The sequence below is a fragment of the Aquila chrysaetos genome, chromosome 3 (genome assembly GCF_900496995.4).
Source record: "Aquila chrysaetos chrysaetos chromosome 3, bAquChr1.4, whole genome shotgun sequence".
In the NCBI taxonomy this organism is placed as follows: Eukaryota; Metazoa; Chordata; class Aves; order Accipitriformes; family Accipitridae; genus Aquila; species Aquila chrysaetos.
In genome coordinates, this window is record NC_044006.1 from 54,073,307 (window position 1) to 54,091,740 (window position 18,434).

Consider the following 18,434-nt stretch of genomic DNA (forward strand, 5'->3'; position numbering starts at 1 on the left):
ACCAAAACCCATTATGATTTTTTTTTTAATCAAATCGGAATAATTTTTCTAAATCCAACAATGCTTCCCAAGGATGCAGGCAGGAGAGGTATGTAAATACATGCGTAACAGATTTAAGAGAAATCTTTCAAAGTCACTTGGATAGAAATACAGCATAAGCATACATGTCTACTTGAATTCAGTCTTCACATGCTATAGCTGATTTTGTAAATTATATGTACATTCTAAACACCTGTCATGCAAATACATCTTATCAGTGGGATTTACAGTCTTTTGGTATACAAATCACGGTTAATGAAACATTCTACAATTTAAATATCAATGATATCAATGCTACGGTTTAGCTAATGTAGCAAAGCATATGTAAACTGTACGTACATATATATATGTGAGGGGAAGAGCGAAAGAGACTTTGCGTATATAGACACACGCATGCACAGTTTGTGTATGTTTTTAAGGCAACAAAGTTGTATGAGGGATCCTGAAATTAGGACTAACCTGCTTTGTTACCAAGTAAACCAAAAAGAATACCAGTGAAGCCCTAGGAGCTGGCCTGTGCAGACCTGACTGTTGTAACGTTTTCCCTTTAGAAGGGATAGCTAAACCTGCACACTACAACAAAAATGTTCCTTAAGGGATATGGTAGCTTTTACAAAAGCTTCCTCACATTTCCATTGAAATGGAAACCTAAATTAAAACTGAAATTATAACACATGCTTATTTTAAAGACTAATCTGAGCCATAAAAGACACAATAGCCTTGATTCATGTGAAACTTGAAGCTAACGCTGACATCAGATGATAGACTATAGTCCTTATTCATTGCACCTGCTCCATATGGGAGACCACACCAGACTTGTGTTCCAGTCAAATTCACAAACAGTTATTCAGCATGTTACAGTGCGACAGTGATTGAAGAAAACTGAATATTGGTCACAAGATACAAAGGCATGTGTCACACAGAAAACCATATACTCTCCACTTGAATACATGGAGAAACATGACCTGTTAACAGGGACAACTCAAAAGAACATGAGCTAATGAAAACCAAGACTAGTATTACATTAAGGGGCTTTATAAAGGAGCTGTATACAGGGCTTTCTTAAAAAAAAGAAAGAGACATAATGACTCTTGTTATAACAGGAAAACTATTGAGGGTAGTTTTAATGCTCTCTGATGTTGAAAGGTGCCTTAAAGACATTCTGGAAAGTTACTCTGGTCATCTCCTCAAGTAAGTATTTTGTTTCCACTGAGGTACATTATGCTCTTTGAAGTTTAAATTGCAACCTACACTACACATCACAACCTGTACCCAAACCTGATGGGCCTTTCTCAAGTCTGTATGTTTTTTACCCGACCTAATAGCAAACCACTTGCAAATCTACCAAAGTAAAAATAACAAGAGATCAAAGTACAACCACAAACTATCAGAGGCTGATTCATACTCTCAACAAGAAAATAATATGCTCCTCTAATTAACTGATGATTCTTTTTATCCATTTTAAAGGGAAACAGTCAGCTAAAATACAAGCCAAAATGCAAGATTAAAGCAGGACTTGTGTCATAAAACTCCTATAGTTTCACACACTTTAAGAAAAAAATTCTCTACTATGTAATTACTGAAGACCACTTGAAAATTATATAACTTTAGATAAATCTGATATTAACAAAACTATTTCTAATAAGTAAAGAAAGAAAAATGCAGGTAGAAAACCATGCTGTCTTCAAGTTTCTATTTTTTAATGGTATATGCCAATTAGACTATTTCCACCTCAAACCCCTTGTCATTTTATGTTTCCTATGGTGTTTATTAGTAAGGACCATGGGGGGGTAGTAAATGCTGAGTAGACCAATACTTTCACAATTGTAGTTTGTTGAAAGCTTTCTCCAAATAAAAATAGATTTATCTGCATTGTTATAAAGCAGCGCCATTGAAAAGCACCAGAGCAAAAGAAATGCAAGTCCTACTGTTCCAGTTTGTAATTACTTCCTTCCAACACTCCAAGCTGTTTATGTGGGAGAGTAGGCTACGTAGCCTTTGAAACTCTCTTTAAAACTACTACTGAAAGGATCCACTTGTGCCAGTACCATGAAGTCGAAGATGCAATATGGATAGAGTTCTTGGCTGTTTTGCACCTCCTACTCACTTCATAAGTATTAGCTAATAGTATTTTGATAATCACTGCAATTGCTAAATTCAATTATATCAATATTTATATATTACCCCAATTCATGAAACTCTTCACACACAAAAGCATAACCAATACTTTCCAAATTTTAAAATTAATTTTAATAGGTTTAAACTCTATCTGATTTGCAAACCACAAGTCATTTAAGTGGCAATGCAAATGTACAGGAACGTTCATCCTCCAAACTCTCAAATTTCTTTGAAATCCCATTTGAAATTTACTACTTTGTTTTCTAATGTCAGTTCTCAAACTACAGTACTTACCCAACTAAGCCAACATCTGCTATAAGTTTCAAATCAAGATGAACAATCCGCCTCTGACCTTTGCAAGGCATGAAGTTTGTGGCCAAAGAGCCTCCAAGACCTCCGCGAGCTACTAGGAGTCTCTCTCCTGCTGCATTAAGCTCTCCTGAAAGTAAATTCACTAGTGAAAAGGCACAATCCCCTGCAGTAGTTCAGTTGTGATTTTCCACTTAAATCTATCTTCAATGAAAAGAGAATTTTCTGTATGCTTTCTTACAAGAGCTGTGCACTCAGGGTCATGGTATTTTTCCTTCTTCAGAAACAAATGAGCACAATCACACCTCAGTATTCCCCTCTGTCATACAGTTAGTTACTTCAAGAAAAGTGCTAAATACAGGCAGGCGAAGTGTGGCCAAAATAGTAGTTCTGAAGCCTCCAATACTTGAATTCAAGAATGCAAGGAAAAATTTGCATTGATAGAGATGGGACTACAGCAAACTCTTCAGATGTTCCGTATTTTTTCATTAAGATGCAGGCTATAATATCTCCCTTAGGGTTACAATGTTAGAATAATTAAAAAAAAAAAAAGGGTGCAACATTTCAATATATAATTCAAGGATACCTTTAGACACTGACATGCCTACCTCATTAACAGTCCTTGCCATACATACAATTTTGTTAGACATCCAAATCAGAGTCATTTGTGAATTTAGTTTGAACTCTGAACAGTGTGAGAAGAAAAACTCTGAGAAACTGCAAAGGAACCATTGAGAGCTATTCCAAGAGCACTGTATCAAAAGCGATCTTCCTGGTTTACTACCAAGTACCACTCTTTAAAAAAAGAGTAAAAAACAGATAAGTATTTTAGATAACCTGAAATGTTGACACTCAGCAAGGATCTTCATCTTTTAAGCAGTGTCATAATTCAGTAGAGTTATAGGGACACTTACCTGAGTTTATGGACACGTCATTTATGTAAAGTTCATAATGATTCTGTGGAGGATCGGTATGGCTTCCACCCTTTAGTACTTGTTCGCAAGAGCAGTTTTCTTTCTGCTGCGTATAGTGATACAAACTGACTACTGCTCAATTCTGGAAGGGGTCCCTGCTTTTCCAACAATTTCTGCAGTGTATTTTTTGTCAACTCTTTGTCCCAGCAAAGGAAAACACACACATATTTTGGGAGACATGTAACCTCAAAACATCCTAGTGTTAGAAGTCTGCTAGATGCTATCAAGAAATACGACAGTATCTACTATATACATTAAACCAAAGCAAAAGGTCTTACCAATCTGCTTGCCATCATCACAAAGAACTGAAATTCCCACAGGCACATGCACTTCACAATCTTTTCCTTTTTCACCTTTTAGTGCTTTAACACTGGGAGAAATTAAACCAGGCTTAGTAACTTAACCTGACATTTAGCTTTCTGGAAAAGATGTATATAACAACTTTCATCGAACAGATTCATACCTGCTGTTGGCTCCTGTTCCAGCTAGAAATCGCTTCTGCGGATATCTGTCCTTTATGGTCTTTAAGGTAGTTCTTTCTTGGGCGACGAACCAGACATCACCACCTCGCCCTCCTTCCCCACCTAGACGAGGATAACCCATTCCACCAGTTCCTCCTCTCACATAGAGCCGTAAATCATCTATGAAGTTGCCGTACTAATAGAACAACAAGTTTCACATCAGTATTACATTCTGTTTGTATGTCATTTTGTAGTCGTTAGAAACAACGTGGCTAAAACTGCTTGAACTTTTACCTGATGGCAACAACGAGCGTTCAGAAAACAGACATGTAACCCTCCGAGATACTTTTCTAACAAGAGAAACGTTTGACGTCTCCTCCCCGGCACGCCCGCCCGGCCTGCAGAACCCCGGGCAGAGGGACGGGACGGGGCGAGGCTCAGGCTCTGCCCCTGCCCCTGCGCCGGGCCCCGGCGCCCACGGAGACAGGCCTGCCACGGCCGCGGTGCCTCGCCGCGCACCCCGCCCGGCACTGCGCCTCTGTCCCGGCACGTACAGGCCTCCTGCCAGGAGGCCGCTTCGCTGAGACGGTGCCTGGGGAGTGCAGGCAGCAAAGCGCGGGGGCCCCGGCGGGCCGCGGGTCAGCCCGGGGGAAGGCTGCGCCGCGCCGGCCCGCCCCGGGGCCGGGAGCGGGGCCGCGGCTCTTCGCCAGCCCTTCCCGCCGCCCGAGCCCTGCCTGCCGCGGGGCTGCCCGCACGCAGGGCCCCCCCACCGCTCCCCGGACCGGGCGTACTGACCTTCCGCAGCACCGCCCCGCCGCACCGCACCATGGTGGTGGCAGCAGCCGCCGCCACTGCCGCCCGGGCCCGGCCTGCGGCGGCGGCGGTGGAAGGGGCGGGAGCAGCGGGCCCTGAAGCGCAGGGTGGGGCGGACTCGGGCCCCAGGGGGCTGTGTGGAGAGGAGAGGGCAAGAGGGCGGGCGGGGCCACCGCCCAGGCTCCGGGCGTCTGGCTGGCGGCCGGGGGGGCGCGGAGGGAAGCGAGCAAGCCCCGCAACTCCCCCCCTTGCCGGCGGCCGCTATGGCAGGCGAGGCGGGCCGGTGCCCCGCGCAGGTGCGCAGGCGCCCGCCTTCCCGCCCTCGGCCGCGCGGGGCAGCGGCGGCCCCTCGCCGTCCTCCCGCCGCGGCCCCTCGCCGTCCTCCCGCCGCGGCCCCTCGCCGTCCTCCCGCCGCGGCCCCTCGCCGTCCTCCCGCCGCGGCCCCTCGCCGTCCTCCCGCCGCGGCCTGGCGAGGCCGTTCCCGCCGGGCCGGTCCCCGCGGAGCCGCCGTCACTGCAGGGGACAGGCCTTGTTTGCTGCAACGTGTCAGCTCCTCGCTCCAGTCCGCCCTGGCCCCCGAAGCATCTCACGCCGAGGTGCGGGCAGGGACGCCTGAGGGGAGAGCCGGGCCCCAGCTGCCGCCATCTCCAGCAGCGTGTTCTCCCTGGAAGCTGCGTGCTGATTAGATACGGCATCTACTGCTGGCTTTGCCCATGCAGTTGGACCCTCTGAAGCCTGTTGGTCGTATTGCTAACGCGCTCTCCCTCAAGAAATTGGAACCTGACCTTTCAACGATACTGATTTTCAGGGCAAGGATGCCCCTGTTGAAAGTACCTGGCTTTAATAAGGCTTATAGTGCTTTGTATTTCTTAAATGGTCACAAAGGAGAAATTATTTTGTAAATCATTACATTAGTGAGGTCAGAAGGGTAAAAGTGGTGAAAAAATGTCCCCGAGTGAGTTCTTTCACAAGTCTATTTTGTAGATAAGTATTTTTCAGACAGCATGAGCATATTTTCAGTGGGTTTGTTTTTTTTTTTAAAGCACAAATCCTCATGAAAAAGTAAATGCTCTTCTGTTCTTTCTTACAGCGTTTCCATAAGGTCATACATTCTCAGTTGCAGTTGTTAGCTACCTGAGGAGACTCGTTACAGTAATTTAATACTAAAAATAGTTCAACAACAGATTTTTATCTGTTACATACTAATACACGCCCCCCCCCCCCCCCCCGCCAAAAACAGTGGTGTGCCATATACATCCTAAATGGCCCAACAGAACATTTAAGCAGTACCCAGGATGTATCACAACATGTCAGTGCTGTCCAATGCTATTTTAAGAATGTTAATTTGGTTTCATTAGTTGTTTGTTAGTTTTGTTTCTTAGTTGCTTCATGGCCTAAGACACCAGATTTGGGAACTGGATTTACAAAATACATGCAAAATAGTAGTTACATAGTTAGATTCGTCTGCGAATTATCGTTTGGGCTTTATGTTTGCTGTAATTTTGCTTTATTTTGTACACTATAAAAGTTAGGCCAATACCTACATTTAAAAAACTTACCTGTACGTAGTCCTACATAGTCATCAGTTAATTAGGGTAAAGGAATCTTCAATTTGCTAAAATTTTAGACATAAATCAGGAAAAAAATATTTTTAAAAGAAATCGGGGAAGAATGAATAAAAAATCCAAACTCCTAATCCTGTGCTTTTCAGCTGACCCACACTTCGCTGACTTAAAAAAGCAAACCGTTTTTTTTGCAACTGCATTATTCAGAAGAAGGTACAGAAGCAGTGTGGCTGTCATTCAGAATGATTATTCCTGATGGATTTTGATGATCTTGATGAATGAATAAAATAATAACACACTTCAATTGAATACAATTTTACAAGATACTGCAGTACAAAATGTTTTTTTTTTTTTTCTTTTGTCTTGAAGCATCATGTTCCATGGGAGTTTTTAGTAGTATTTTTAGAAGGTCTTAGTCCCCTTTATGAACCCTTTGTTTCCACCTACATGTACGGAAAAAAATACATTCAAAAGCTTTTCACTCTGTTGACTATTACTGACCTGCTTTTTCTGCTGTTCTGTGTTATTTTTACCAATCAACTACGTATTCTCTTTCAGCTAAAAATACTTCTAATTTCTACCAACTGGACATGCTTGTATCATACTGTTACAGAATTTTTAGAGCAGAAGATTTTTCAGTGATACAAATGGGAGAGCAGGAGAAGATGTGACTGTTGTCTAGTGAGCCTAAGTTAAATCCCCCAAATTCAAAGTCTGCCTTTCCTTAGTGCCAAAGTAATTTCACCACGTGGAGAAAGGCAAGATGGATCATGCAGAACAGAAATTATTACAACAGCAAAAAATGCAAAACTCCATGTCATGCTTTCACGTCATGGGGACTACATCTGCAGTTCTGAAACAGGTGATACGTAAAATCTAGCAGCAATTGTTTTGAACAGATCTGTTGAGAATGTTATAAGATGACTGGAAAATAGCAAACATGGGTCTGGCCTTGTTTGTACTTGAGGCATTTAACACAGGGGTCCTAGATGAGAGGCTTGTTGGCTGAGACTCCCTCTATACTCGGTGGTGAGAGGTGTCTCCAGAGGACAAGCCACATCATGAATGGCTCCCTGTGGATCTCCATCTCTCTCTGTTAAGTCTTTGAAGTTAGGTGGGCTGAACCTGGGCTGTAATTGCTTGTCTTTGAAAAGAATAAAAGTGACCTGGCCAGCCACAGACCCCGAAGCCTGGTCTCAATCTCATGCAAAGCTTTGGAAAAACTCAAATTTGCCATGTTAATACCCTATTGATAGAACATTTGATATGGTATCACCTGGGAAGGAATGAGAATATGAGGGTTAGGAGAGAAATTGTGAAGTGAGATAACCACAAATAAGGTTGAAAAGGAAGATGTCAGCCTTAAAGGGTTGGTTTTAGCATGGTCTTGATATTTTTTGTAGTAGCCCTGATAAAATCAGTAAGAGCATACTGATGAAATCTGGTAATGATATATACTTAGGAATCATCAAAAGTACAGAGAGTATCTCAGGAGATAGAAGGGAGGTATTAATGACATTTAAGGCCCTAGTGAAATCTCATTGGGGTACTATGAAAACTTCTAATTAATTGTTCTATAGCTCAGCTAAGGTTGAACTGAAAGAGGGGTAGAGGAAGGTTAGGCACATCACCAGACAACTTGAGAACCTTTTGTACAAACAGATTTTAGGATGGCTCAGCTTGTTTACATCAATAAAACAAAACCAGAGAGGAGATATGAGTGCTGTCTATAAATATATCAGGAAAGTAAACATGAAAGATGAAAACCATGTAATTTGCAGGGCAATGTTGATGAACAAACAGATATGTACTATTATTAATAAATATATCAGGAAATGAGAAGGATGTTTCTAGTCATTACAGCAATCAAATTCTGAAACAGTTTTTCTGTGGAATTAGTGGGACCAAAAATATACCTGTTTTTAATATGGCACTTGATAAATTTATGAGGTGATTGTACAACAGAGCTTTCTGTAGTGGCAGGGAACTAGGCCCTATCATTCAGGAGGACTTTTCTGTTCTGTGCTACCATGCCAATTCATAGTACAAATAGCAGAACATTTTGTCCAGATTTATGGTTCATAGTATGGGAAGGAGTTGTAAGTCCAATCTGAATAGAAGGCAAGGTTCAGTAGTTCTTACGTATGCAAAAGTTAGATTGTGCTACTGTGACTTCAGTAAAGTATACAATGTCGGCATTATATAGAAAATAATAGAAAGCAGTAGATAAGGAAAAGAACTTTTTAGTGAGATGAAGAAAGCACAGGGAATTTGCAGATAGCAAGAAGATTATCAGCAAAGTTCTTCAAGGATCAAGTCATAGGCTCTGAGCTCTCCTTGGATACCAGTGCAAGCATATATCAAATTACCCTGTGTTTTCATGCTTTTTTCTGCTTTTGTGGTGCACACTGTTTGAATTTAGTACTGTTGAATTGTTACGACTGTTGAGAGCAGCAGGGTCTGTAGCCTGTTGACTTAGCAGAGCCTTATATTCAGTGTGCTGAACTTCCTTAACACACAGCAGGAGGTCAAATCCAACAACAGGTTAATGTGTAGACTGGTCCAGAGATGCCAGCAGAGCCACTAACTAATGTTAATTCAACTCATGTAATCAACCACAACTCAACCTCAAAAAAGAGAAATAAAGAAAAACTAGTCTCCTCTGTATGTTGTGCACTGAAAATGTTATATCCATTGACACAACACTAGATTTATTTCAGCACTGAGCAAGCTCATGCCAACAAGCTCATACCAACAGGGAATTAAGTGACATTTCATTTGAAATATGCCATTGTGCATTTTCTGGAACCTTTTATACCAGTAAGCACATGATCATGCATACACGATGCTAAAAATTACTGAAACTGAATCATTTAAAACTGTAAAGTTTGAGGATATTTTAGATGGTTTATTTTCTAAATACTTTGCTTCAAAAATGTATCTGATCACCCGAAGAGACTCTGTTTTGCCAGGGCAGCACTGATTCTATCATCTTGTTCTTCTGGTTTGTGTTGGCTGTTTAATCAGTAGTGGGTGTGCTGTACTGGAACTTAAGGAACAGGGCTGTGAGCACGTCACTGTCAAGCCTGATCGTAGAACATCACTCTGTTATTTCTTTACCTCAGACGCTGCTAATCAGCGATGCAGAGGCTGACTCAATTCTTTCAGTAAACCCTGTTTACGTAAGAGTGTGCAGATGTGTAGTCACAGAGATACCTATAATTCAGTCATACAAAAGGCTGATAGCATTTTAAAGCTCTCCAAACTGATTTATATGTAGCCAATGCATATTCTGAGTTTCATGCTAAATGATGCTTCAGTTCCTGCTCTTTCTGTTCTCATCGTGTACTTCAAATACTTGTATATGATTGCTTGAAAATCACAAGGGTACTGCTACATCAAATCACGGTTTTACCACTCCGTTTCTTTTCTCTCATGATACAAATCACTAGGTAGTGTGCTGTCATCAGCTCGAACAAGAAGAAGCCGTAAAATCTCTTTCCACAACAATTTTAAAGCTTCCAGCGGCAGTTTTTTGAAATTTGTACTTGAGGTACTGTTTTTCTCAGTCTAGAGAAGAACTAACTTCGATGGAAATATTTAAAAATTAAGCTGAAATATTTTAGCAACATAGCTTTATTTTAAAATAGAGTTGAAATAATTAAAAAAATGGAAGTGAATTTTTTTTTCCTTGCCTTTCTGAACATGCACACAACAGTTCATTGCAATGCTGGGAAGCTGGCAAAAAGGTCTTTGTAGTTGAAAGAAATAACTACACCAACATATCCAAGGTCCAGATGTTCTAAAAAGTTGATGGTGTACTATTACAGTTTTATTTTGGGGAAAAAAAAAAAAAAAAGTTTTAACCATTGCCAAGGATACACTCTTCAGTACAATAAAGTGCCACTAGATGGAGAAACCTCAACAGCAATAATAAGAATAAGTAAGCTGAAGCACAACAGTTCGAAACTCATGCTATAGAAAAACTATCGATGTTGGAAGAATTTGGAGGGAACCATTTTATTTTGCCTAAGTTCGGTTATCAATTAAAAAACCTCAAAATCGCAGAAATAGCCACTTTTGTCTTTAATCTGATCTCATAAAACTTTCTGTGTGAAATGGCTGTGCTGGAGTCTCTGGGTTTACACATGGCGTATGCTGCGTCTTTGGAATTCTTCCTGAACCCCTGCAGAACAGAGAACACAACACGATTTTTCTCTAAATCCCATTTATATTTAGTCACCAGCTGAAAAAAAAATCTGCTTTCCCAAGTACATGGACAGAGTCTCCGTTTTTAAGGGCTTTCACCTACAACCCAAGATTTTATGTCGTTTTCGGGTATGTTAGATTTCATGAAGATGGTCACAGATTGACTTCCCTTGACCTTACCTGTTCTGAAATAGAAATTGTAATAAGAATACTTACCTAATAAACATGATCAGTGTCTTCATGGTGCTCCATCCTACAAACTTCATGTAACATCCTGCAGGATTATTAGTCGCCAATAATTTTGATCTCTGCCAATTTAAATTCATGGGTTCATCATTGTTCCAGGTGTCATTCTCCCATAGGTGATGATCCCTCAGTGCTTGACTGACAAAGATGCATAATACCATAAAAGAAATATGAAAATCAGCCTTCAGAACCATTTTCACTTGGGGAGGTAAATTTTTAGATATTAGCAAAGAATTTTCTCATAAATAGATTCTTAAGAGAATGTTGTTGATGAGGTGGTACTTTAAAAAGAGATTTTTTTTATTAGAAAGGATTTTCCTAAGAAAAATCTGTTTCTCAGCATTTTGATTTCTATAGTTGTATTCTGGGAATACCTCATTTTAAGATTAAAAATGGTGAATTTATTAACTAGATTAGGAAAAGCAAGAGGAGCATGATAAAAATAAATCTGTATGATGAAGAAAATGGATTGAGGGCTGCTGTCAGTGGCTGTTGGAGTACAATGAAATCACTGTGTTTGCACCAGTATCCTAGATGTTTTAAGTGGGAATGAAATGAGAAGAAGGAATTGACGCAGTGGCTGAACAGGTGTGCAACTACCCGCTTCTTTATATGCCTTTAAATGCCTTCGAATTTTTGGCTGTTACACTGTGAGATTGATCACGCTAATAAATTTGATAGTGCATAAAGCAAACAAAAAGAGGAGAAGGGAAAAGCTTTTCTTAACTTGAAAACTTACAGAAAGCTATTTTGATTAATGATATGAAGGAGCTTTCTTAAAGGTAGGTTCCTTGTGCAGCCTTCCTAACGCTTTGATCTCCTTGGTTATGAATGCTGCTTTAGAATTTCAAGGAGTAATTTCACCTAATACAGCTTTAGCTTCTTTCAATGATACAAAGAGTTCAGAGCTAAGGTAACTATATTCCAGTCTTTGAGATGTTTACTTCTACATAGCTGTGTAGGTTCAAACAGGGCTTATTTTTTTGAAACAGAAGTTTGAAACAGTGTTTACATTGCTTAGCTGGAAAGGCTTTCAGAAGATAGCTCGTTATTCTGAATGTTGTCATTTCAGAGCAGGTTTGTATTTACCTTTAAGTACTGTATATATTGTTTTCATGACAGAGATTGTTACATTTCCACTTGAAAGAACAGGATGTTCCTGTCATGTTGTGTTCCACCAAAGCATGTTGTGAAACCCTAATAGACCCAATTTTACTACGTATTTGTCCTATGTTCTCATCAGCCATGCCTTCCTTTAGAGAGAGGAGGTTCTCTGGGTCTGGAACTGTTAAGAGTTTTACATGCTTAAGTGCTTCAGACATCACAATTCTGGGTACGTTATTTTTCATATGGGGTAATGTACTGCACAGACAAAGTTTAAATTACAGTCCTGAGCTGTTGGGTGACACTCAAATTCAAGAAAAGAGCAGCTGCAATTTAGTTACATGATCCCTCTCCTGGTATAGAGCGGACCGCGTTCCTTCAGGCAACATCTCACGCAGGACAGTTTCCGATGTCGAACTGTACACACAGCCTTGAAGAGAGCTGTTGGTTTTGTGCATAGGTTCAGCGGGGTTTGATACATGGACCCAGCATTACAGAGTGAAGTGATTTTCTGCTGTGTGCCAGACGCAGCATTTTCATCGTACTTTGAACAGTGGCCTTTTGAAATTTCATGCCTTTAAAGAGAAGTGTGAGGGAGCCAAGTCTTGCCAGTGCCTCAGATACCTGACATTTTCTGTGAACCTTTGAACAGCCTTTAGGAAGATGTAATTTCTGTGAGGCAGGCACCAGACGGATGACATTTGGAGCACTTGTTTTTAAGGTGCCTGAACACTACTTACAGACAAAGTATTTGCCCCCACATTGTGCTAGAATGATTGTATATGAAAAAGAAACTTGTCTTTTACTTGAGCGTTCCATGCAAGTGTTTTCCTTTGACTTTCAAATTTGGTTCTATAGAGTAACCCCGTTTACCACTCCTCATGCCATAGGTCTTCAAAACATGCATAGATCCTTACACCACGCAGGGCAGACTCTGATCTCTTAAGTTAATAGATGAGGAAATCACACTGGTAAAAGCCCCAGATCTGCAAGTTATTCTTTGTAAGTGGGTGTCTAAACTCGGAGACAAAGTGAAGTAACTCAGGAGACCCACTCCAGAGCATGTAGCATTGGGCCACAGGAACTCCCAGCTGCCTTCTCTTGGCAAGAGCCGTTTCCAGCCCTAAGTTGGTGAGGAGGGAGTAAAATTACTTCCTTCCATTATATATGCAATAGGAAAAGGGCTAGGACATCCCTTATGCAGTAGTTCTCAGGTTATGAACTGTTCTTCTATACAGTGATGAGCTGCACTGAGACACCAGTAAAGTGGGGGACTTCAGTGCTTCAAGATCCAGTCCTTTAGTGCAGAAGTGGGCACAGGAATCCTGGAACATTTCTGAGGCATGATTGATAGCATTGCCATTTTTCATAACTGATTTTGTTGCATATCCCCAGCTGCAGGAATTTGTGACATGAAGAGAGGCAGCTACATTCAGAGTTATAATCTGACATCGAACTGCAGCAGGTTAGAAAGAAACACAGAATTTCAGCATATTTGCAAAAATGCTTCAAGTTTAATGATGTTGGCTGCCAATGGTTTTACTTTGACAAACTTTCTAGTGCCTTTGAAGGTAAAAGACTGATGATCTTCCTTGAAAGCAACAGTCTCCTTGGAGAGTTTAGAAAGCATGTATGCAATGTATGAAGAGTTCCCTAAAAAATCATCTGCATTTCAGAATATGACACAATCCATTTTCCTTGGTGATCTAAGAGGTGATTTGAATATACATGTTGAGAATTTTGTCAGAAAAATCTGTGTAAAGAAATTTAAGCTTTAATTATGTAAAACAAGATAGCTGTAATAATCCTAATCCTCATCCTTGTAGAATTCAATTTTGGGCGACCTGTCCTGAATTGGGCACAATAGATACCTAGAACAGGCTCCAGAAATCCAGCTTGCTGAGTGTGGAGTTGACTGAGCTATCCAAGGAGGAGTGCCAGGACTGAGGGAGGAACAGAACTGCAAATTTATGGACAGGAATTTGTCCATTATAGGAAGTCAAGGCCTTTTACACATTTTAATGCTCTTGGTTCCCTGACACTCTTTAGTTAAAATGGTATTTTTAACCTCATTTTACTAGCAGGATATAGAAGTTATTTTATATAGTGTACTGGGTCTGGCTGGGTTGACTTACAACATGTAGACCCATGGAAAATCCACAGCAGCTGGAACAAGAATCTGTCTCTTTTTATTTTTGGCCTTACGCTTCTGATGAGACATCATAACCGGTGTACCATAAGAACATGTATGGAAGAAATAATTAGAAATCTAAGCAATCTTCTTCATAAGCTGCTGTCCCTCAAAGGAAATGGAGCTCTTCTAAACATGTGCATGAGCCTAGCTCCTTAGCAGAGAAAATAACTGGCCAGAAACAAAACAACAGATGAGTGTTTAACCACTGGCACAGCTGGCCCGCTGCTGGCTGGACGATGTGGGACGTGAACACCAGTGCGCAGCAGCCGGCGCCGGCGCCAGCTCCTGCAGGGGATATTGTCAAGTACAGATAAAACGGCATCGAAATCCTCTCTGGCAAACAAGTTATGGGAGATTTTAAAAAATAGCGTCAAATTGATCCCAAGTCAGGGAGTTTCTACAAAAAGGGAACTGGAGTAGTGGATGCACACTGTGCCTAGAAATTCTGGGCTGTACACTCATTTTCCATTATTTTGAAACGCTGTCTTTGATGGGTGCACGTTCTGGTAGGCAGACAGGATTGCGGATGGAAACCTGGCTTTATAAAACGAGGAGAGCATTCACGTTACCGATTTGGAGAAAGATTTGCTATCCATTGTATTTTCCTCCCTCTGACAGCCCTCTGCCTCTCCCCTTCCCTCACCAAACACCCCCGCTACCCCCCCCAAATGCAGTCCCCCCAGGTGAGACCCCAGCCCGGACTGGGCTGACAGGGTTCCTGCTGCAGCAAGAGGTGGGGCTGCCACAGCCACCGCTCCCTCCCGCCTTTCCCCCTCACCCGAGTTCGTGCTGCTGCTGCTGCTGCTGCTGCTGCTGCTGCTTTGCCGGTGGCAGAGTCGTCCCCGTGCAGTGGGATCCCGGCATCCTTGGAGCATCCAGCAGCTGCCGGGCACTTGCAGCCCTCTCAGGAATTTCTTGCTTTTTCTTCAAGTAGCTGACTACTGTTGTTTCAAGGCTACTGTTCTCCATCTCATCACAGAAACTCTGTAAGTATGACTTCTACTGCGGCTCTTTATTTATTGCCTTTCTGAAACTCATCTGTCTTGTACTGAATAGTAGGAGTTACTAGTTCAAAGTCGCTGTGAGGCTTGGTGTGGTCTCTGCTCCTGTCTGAGGTGTTCAAATGGACCCTTAGCATTTTAGTTTTTAGCTGGATTAAAACATGAAATCAAAACAACTCAAAATGTTGGTGGCTTCCTGGCTGCCGTCTTCCTACTTTGTAGCTAAATTGCTAGTGTGTCTTTCCTCGAAATACTGGTGCCTAGAGAAGTGGAAGTGAGAAGAGAAGCATTTCTATCCCTGCTTGTTTTGAAAACTGGAGCCAGTTTTCTAACAACCCAAGGAAGAGAAACTTTAATGCATATTCCTAGGCTATCGGGATGCTGAGGCAGGTAATCCTGCTGCCTGCTGAAATGTAGCTAGCAAGTGAAGTTTTAGAAAGGAGTTAGGTTGGGGGTATCTGTCTGTCTCATTCCCTTGAGTCCTGAAGGTGAGGTAAAGGAATACTTGAGTTTAGGGACCTCAGATGGCTGCAGCAGTGTTAATGGCACATCATTAAAACTAAAAATCATCCCAGAACCCTGAGACCACAGGTCCTGTTTCCTGACCCAGCTCGGTATGACTGTGAACTCCATGGTGTCACCTCAACTCTTATATCTTCTTATAGACAGTTCACGAACATATTGTATTATCTGTGGGTTATCTTCTCTTTAATTGCATCCCTAGGAGTTGCAGAGAGGATGTGAGTATGTTAACACTTTGAAGACATCATAGACTAACTATTCATATTGCCAGTGCCCGAAGATATTCTGAATGGGAGAGCACACTTGCAATTCTGGCCAAGTTCCCAATTAAATTTGCACAGTTGCCCAAAAAGTTGCCTTGTATCTGCACAAAACCTCACATAATTTTGGAATTTTATTTTACATTCTGAATTGGAAACTGTGGGAATGAGCATGGCACCAACTCTTTGACACAAAATTGTTTTAGGACACCAAAATAAGGGGCACTATCTGAGAGTCTTGCCTGTCATCTTTTTCTTCAGACTTCTTCCTGTGCTCACTTGTTTGGTTTTTTTTGGTTTGTTTTCCTCTTTATGTTTACTCTTCTCTTCCACTGTACTTTATCTTGATAGGAAGGACTGATAAAAAAATTATCAGGTGTTTCAGTGATGTTCTGTCTAAACCTGCTTTGACCATATGTAATATGTATCATAGGAAAACTGCACTTTTCCCAGAGGGAATCTGTGTACGACTACATATTCTGCAGCATTCGAAGTTCTCATTATGCCTCCTGTGTTATTACTCCTTCCATCTCCAGTTCTCCAGATAGATAGTTTCTGTGTTTTGCATATATGCTAGAAATAACTGTGCCAAAAGTTTGCTTAATTTTCTAACGTAAGCCAGAAAGGAATTTGCCTTTTTCCAGTCTTGCAACAGCTACTGAATGAGTTCATAACCTGCCTATGCTCACCCAATACAGCGTAATGGTCTGGTTTACTATTCCTTCACTACCACCTTTCTGGATTGGACTGTTCCATGAAAGACTGGCTACTTATAACTGTTACTTGTTTGCAATCATTTAAAATAGCATACCACTAGGATTCTTTAAGCATCTGCTAGTAATCTGATTTTACTGATGATCTAAGCACAGGAGTTTAAGGGAAGAAGTCTTGAGCTCAAGGAGCAGTTCTGACATAGGCTTCAATCACATCAAACTTCCTGCTTCAGGTTTTCATGTTCTAAACAGTGTTAACAATTTCTAGGTGCAAACCTAGCTCCAGTGCTAGGGATCATTGACTGGTATTTATTCCATGGCTTGAAAAGAAATATTTTTCTGTATATATGCCTAAATCATCTCTTGGGGTATCCTTGAAAGTTATGTGAGAATGAACTACATAATAGCAGAATCACTGATTTGATACACTTTCTTTCAGGTATCTTCTTGGAGTATGGAATTTGTATGGAAACGAAGGTGGTATCTTCAGCTGGGCTGTATATTGATACTGAATTTGGTTTATGCCAATCTAGACTATCAAAAAGAAACTCCTGCAAGCCTGGGTCAGATTGACCATCAGTGCTGGGAGGTGTCATCCCATGGCCTGGTGGAAATGAAGAAACTCAAGGTAGCAGATACGGTCATTGATCTCTGGGACTTCATGATGTTCCTAAAGGAATCCCCTAAGCCCAAGCACAATGAACTCTTCAATGATTTAGCCCAGAACTTCTGGGATATGTATGTAGACTGTGTACTCTCAAGATCCCATGGAATGGGCAGAAGACAACTAATGTCTCCCAAATATTCTTCCACATACTCACATAGAACTTTAGAAGGTAACTACAGGATATGGTGTTAGTCTGTTATGTACTAATATTAAACTGAACCACTGTTTCATCCTTGTCCTTGATTGTTTAGACAATTCAATATAGTAATTTCCAGTTTTCTGTCTCTACTTGTCAAAAGTATTTGCATCTTCCAATGGTAGCTACTTTCACAATATGTGAGTCAAAAGTAGTTAGGGTACTACATTTCTGTATTTAACAAAGTGTAAAAAATGTTGGGTATGCATGTGGGAGTGTGTGGAAATGGATGCTGCATTCTCTGTTTATCACTGTGTGCATATACATGACATTGCAATACTAAAGGTTTCCTGGTATTTGGACTTCAGTCTCAACTTTAGGGAATCATCCCTCCATGAAAAGGGAAGATCAAATCCCTGACTGCTTGAACCCTGTTCTTCCCATTAAAAGTATTGACACATAATGTGATCTCATGGTCACCGTGAATCATCAAACAGTGACAAATTCTGGTCATCATGGTCTGGGATGAGTCTGAACTGAGATCATATAGGTGATTGGCTTTACATCTTACTAACCAATCCAAGATCTGTTGACTTCCTTCCTTCTTGGGAGTAGACTTTTTTCTCATGTACCCAGTCAGATGTTTTAGGTTTCCAGACTGAACATGGAGATCATTTCACACTAGTATTCCTAACCATATTGCTTGGAAAATAACTACCTTTCTTTCATAACCTTGCAGGGTCTGCTTTCACCAACCCATTTTAGGCCAAAAGGGGAGAAAATGAAGATACCTCAGCAAGGCAACATCAAAATGAAGGAGCACAAAAGCACAGCGTATACTGTAGATGCTTAGACAAATCCATTGGCATGGTGCAACCTTTTTTTTTCTTTTCTTTGTATAAAGTACTTAATCACTGATAAGTATGTGAGCTCCCACATTGTCACTTTTGCTTTCCTGTCTTGCAATCCACCAAGGTTGCCTTTTCCCCACTGCACATGTGAATGATTTTGTGTTTTGAGTCAACACCTTTGTTCTCTCAGGTAAGCTTTTAAGTCTGAACTAGTGTTGTATTTTTGTAGAGGCTCATCTTTTCCAATAATTC

General features: G+C 41.2%; 2 protein-coding genes across 4 annotated transcripts in view; one reads left to right on the forward strand and one right to left on the reverse strand.

The window, feature by feature from the left end:
• LOC115339243 (GTP-binding protein 10-like) overlaps positions 1-18,434 on the reverse strand; it is a 60,882-nt gene that overhangs the window by 8,731 nt on the left and 33,717 nt on the right. The window contains exons 1-4 of one of the 3 annotated variants that reach the window (XM_030008933.1): positions 4,697-5,007; positions 3,904-4,097; positions 3,719-3,810; positions 2,452-2,596 (exon numbers count right to left, since the gene is read on the reverse strand). In XM_030008933.1, the coding sequence (XP_029864793.1) occupies positions 2,452-2,596; positions 3,719-3,810; positions 3,904-4,097; positions 4,697-4,729 (464 nt within the window). In that variant the 5' untranslated portion in view covers positions 4,730-5,007. Of the gene's footprint in view, positions 1-2,451; positions 2,597-3,718; positions 3,811-3,903; positions 4,098-4,195; positions 4,443-4,696; positions 5,008-18,434 lie in introns of those variants that run through there. The other 2 variants (XM_030008934.2, XM_030008935.1) reach the window with 2 other exon arrangements.
• Positions 14,882-18,433, forward strand: FAM237B (family with sequence similarity 237 member B). Its single transcript, XM_041122239.1, has 3 exons — positions 14,882-15,018; positions 16,968-17,364; positions 18,071-18,433. Exons 2-3 carry the CDS (start codon positions 16,983-16,985, stop codon positions 18,094-18,096), a joined length of 408 nt encoding a protein of 135 aa, XP_040978173.1. The 5' UTR covers positions 14,882-15,018; positions 16,968-16,982; the 3' UTR covers positions 18,097-18,433.

What these genes read in the sequence shown, in the direction of transcription:
- FAM237B (XM_041122239.1), top strand. Translation starts at nt 16,983, where the DNA reads ATGGAATTTGTATGGAAACGAAGGTGGTATCTTCAGCTGGGCTGTATA. An exon ending in CTCACATAGAACTTTAGAAG is followed by an intron (nt 17,365 to 18,070) that starts GTAACTACAGGA and finishes ATAACCTTGCAG; the next exon opens with GGTCTGCTTTCACCAACCCA.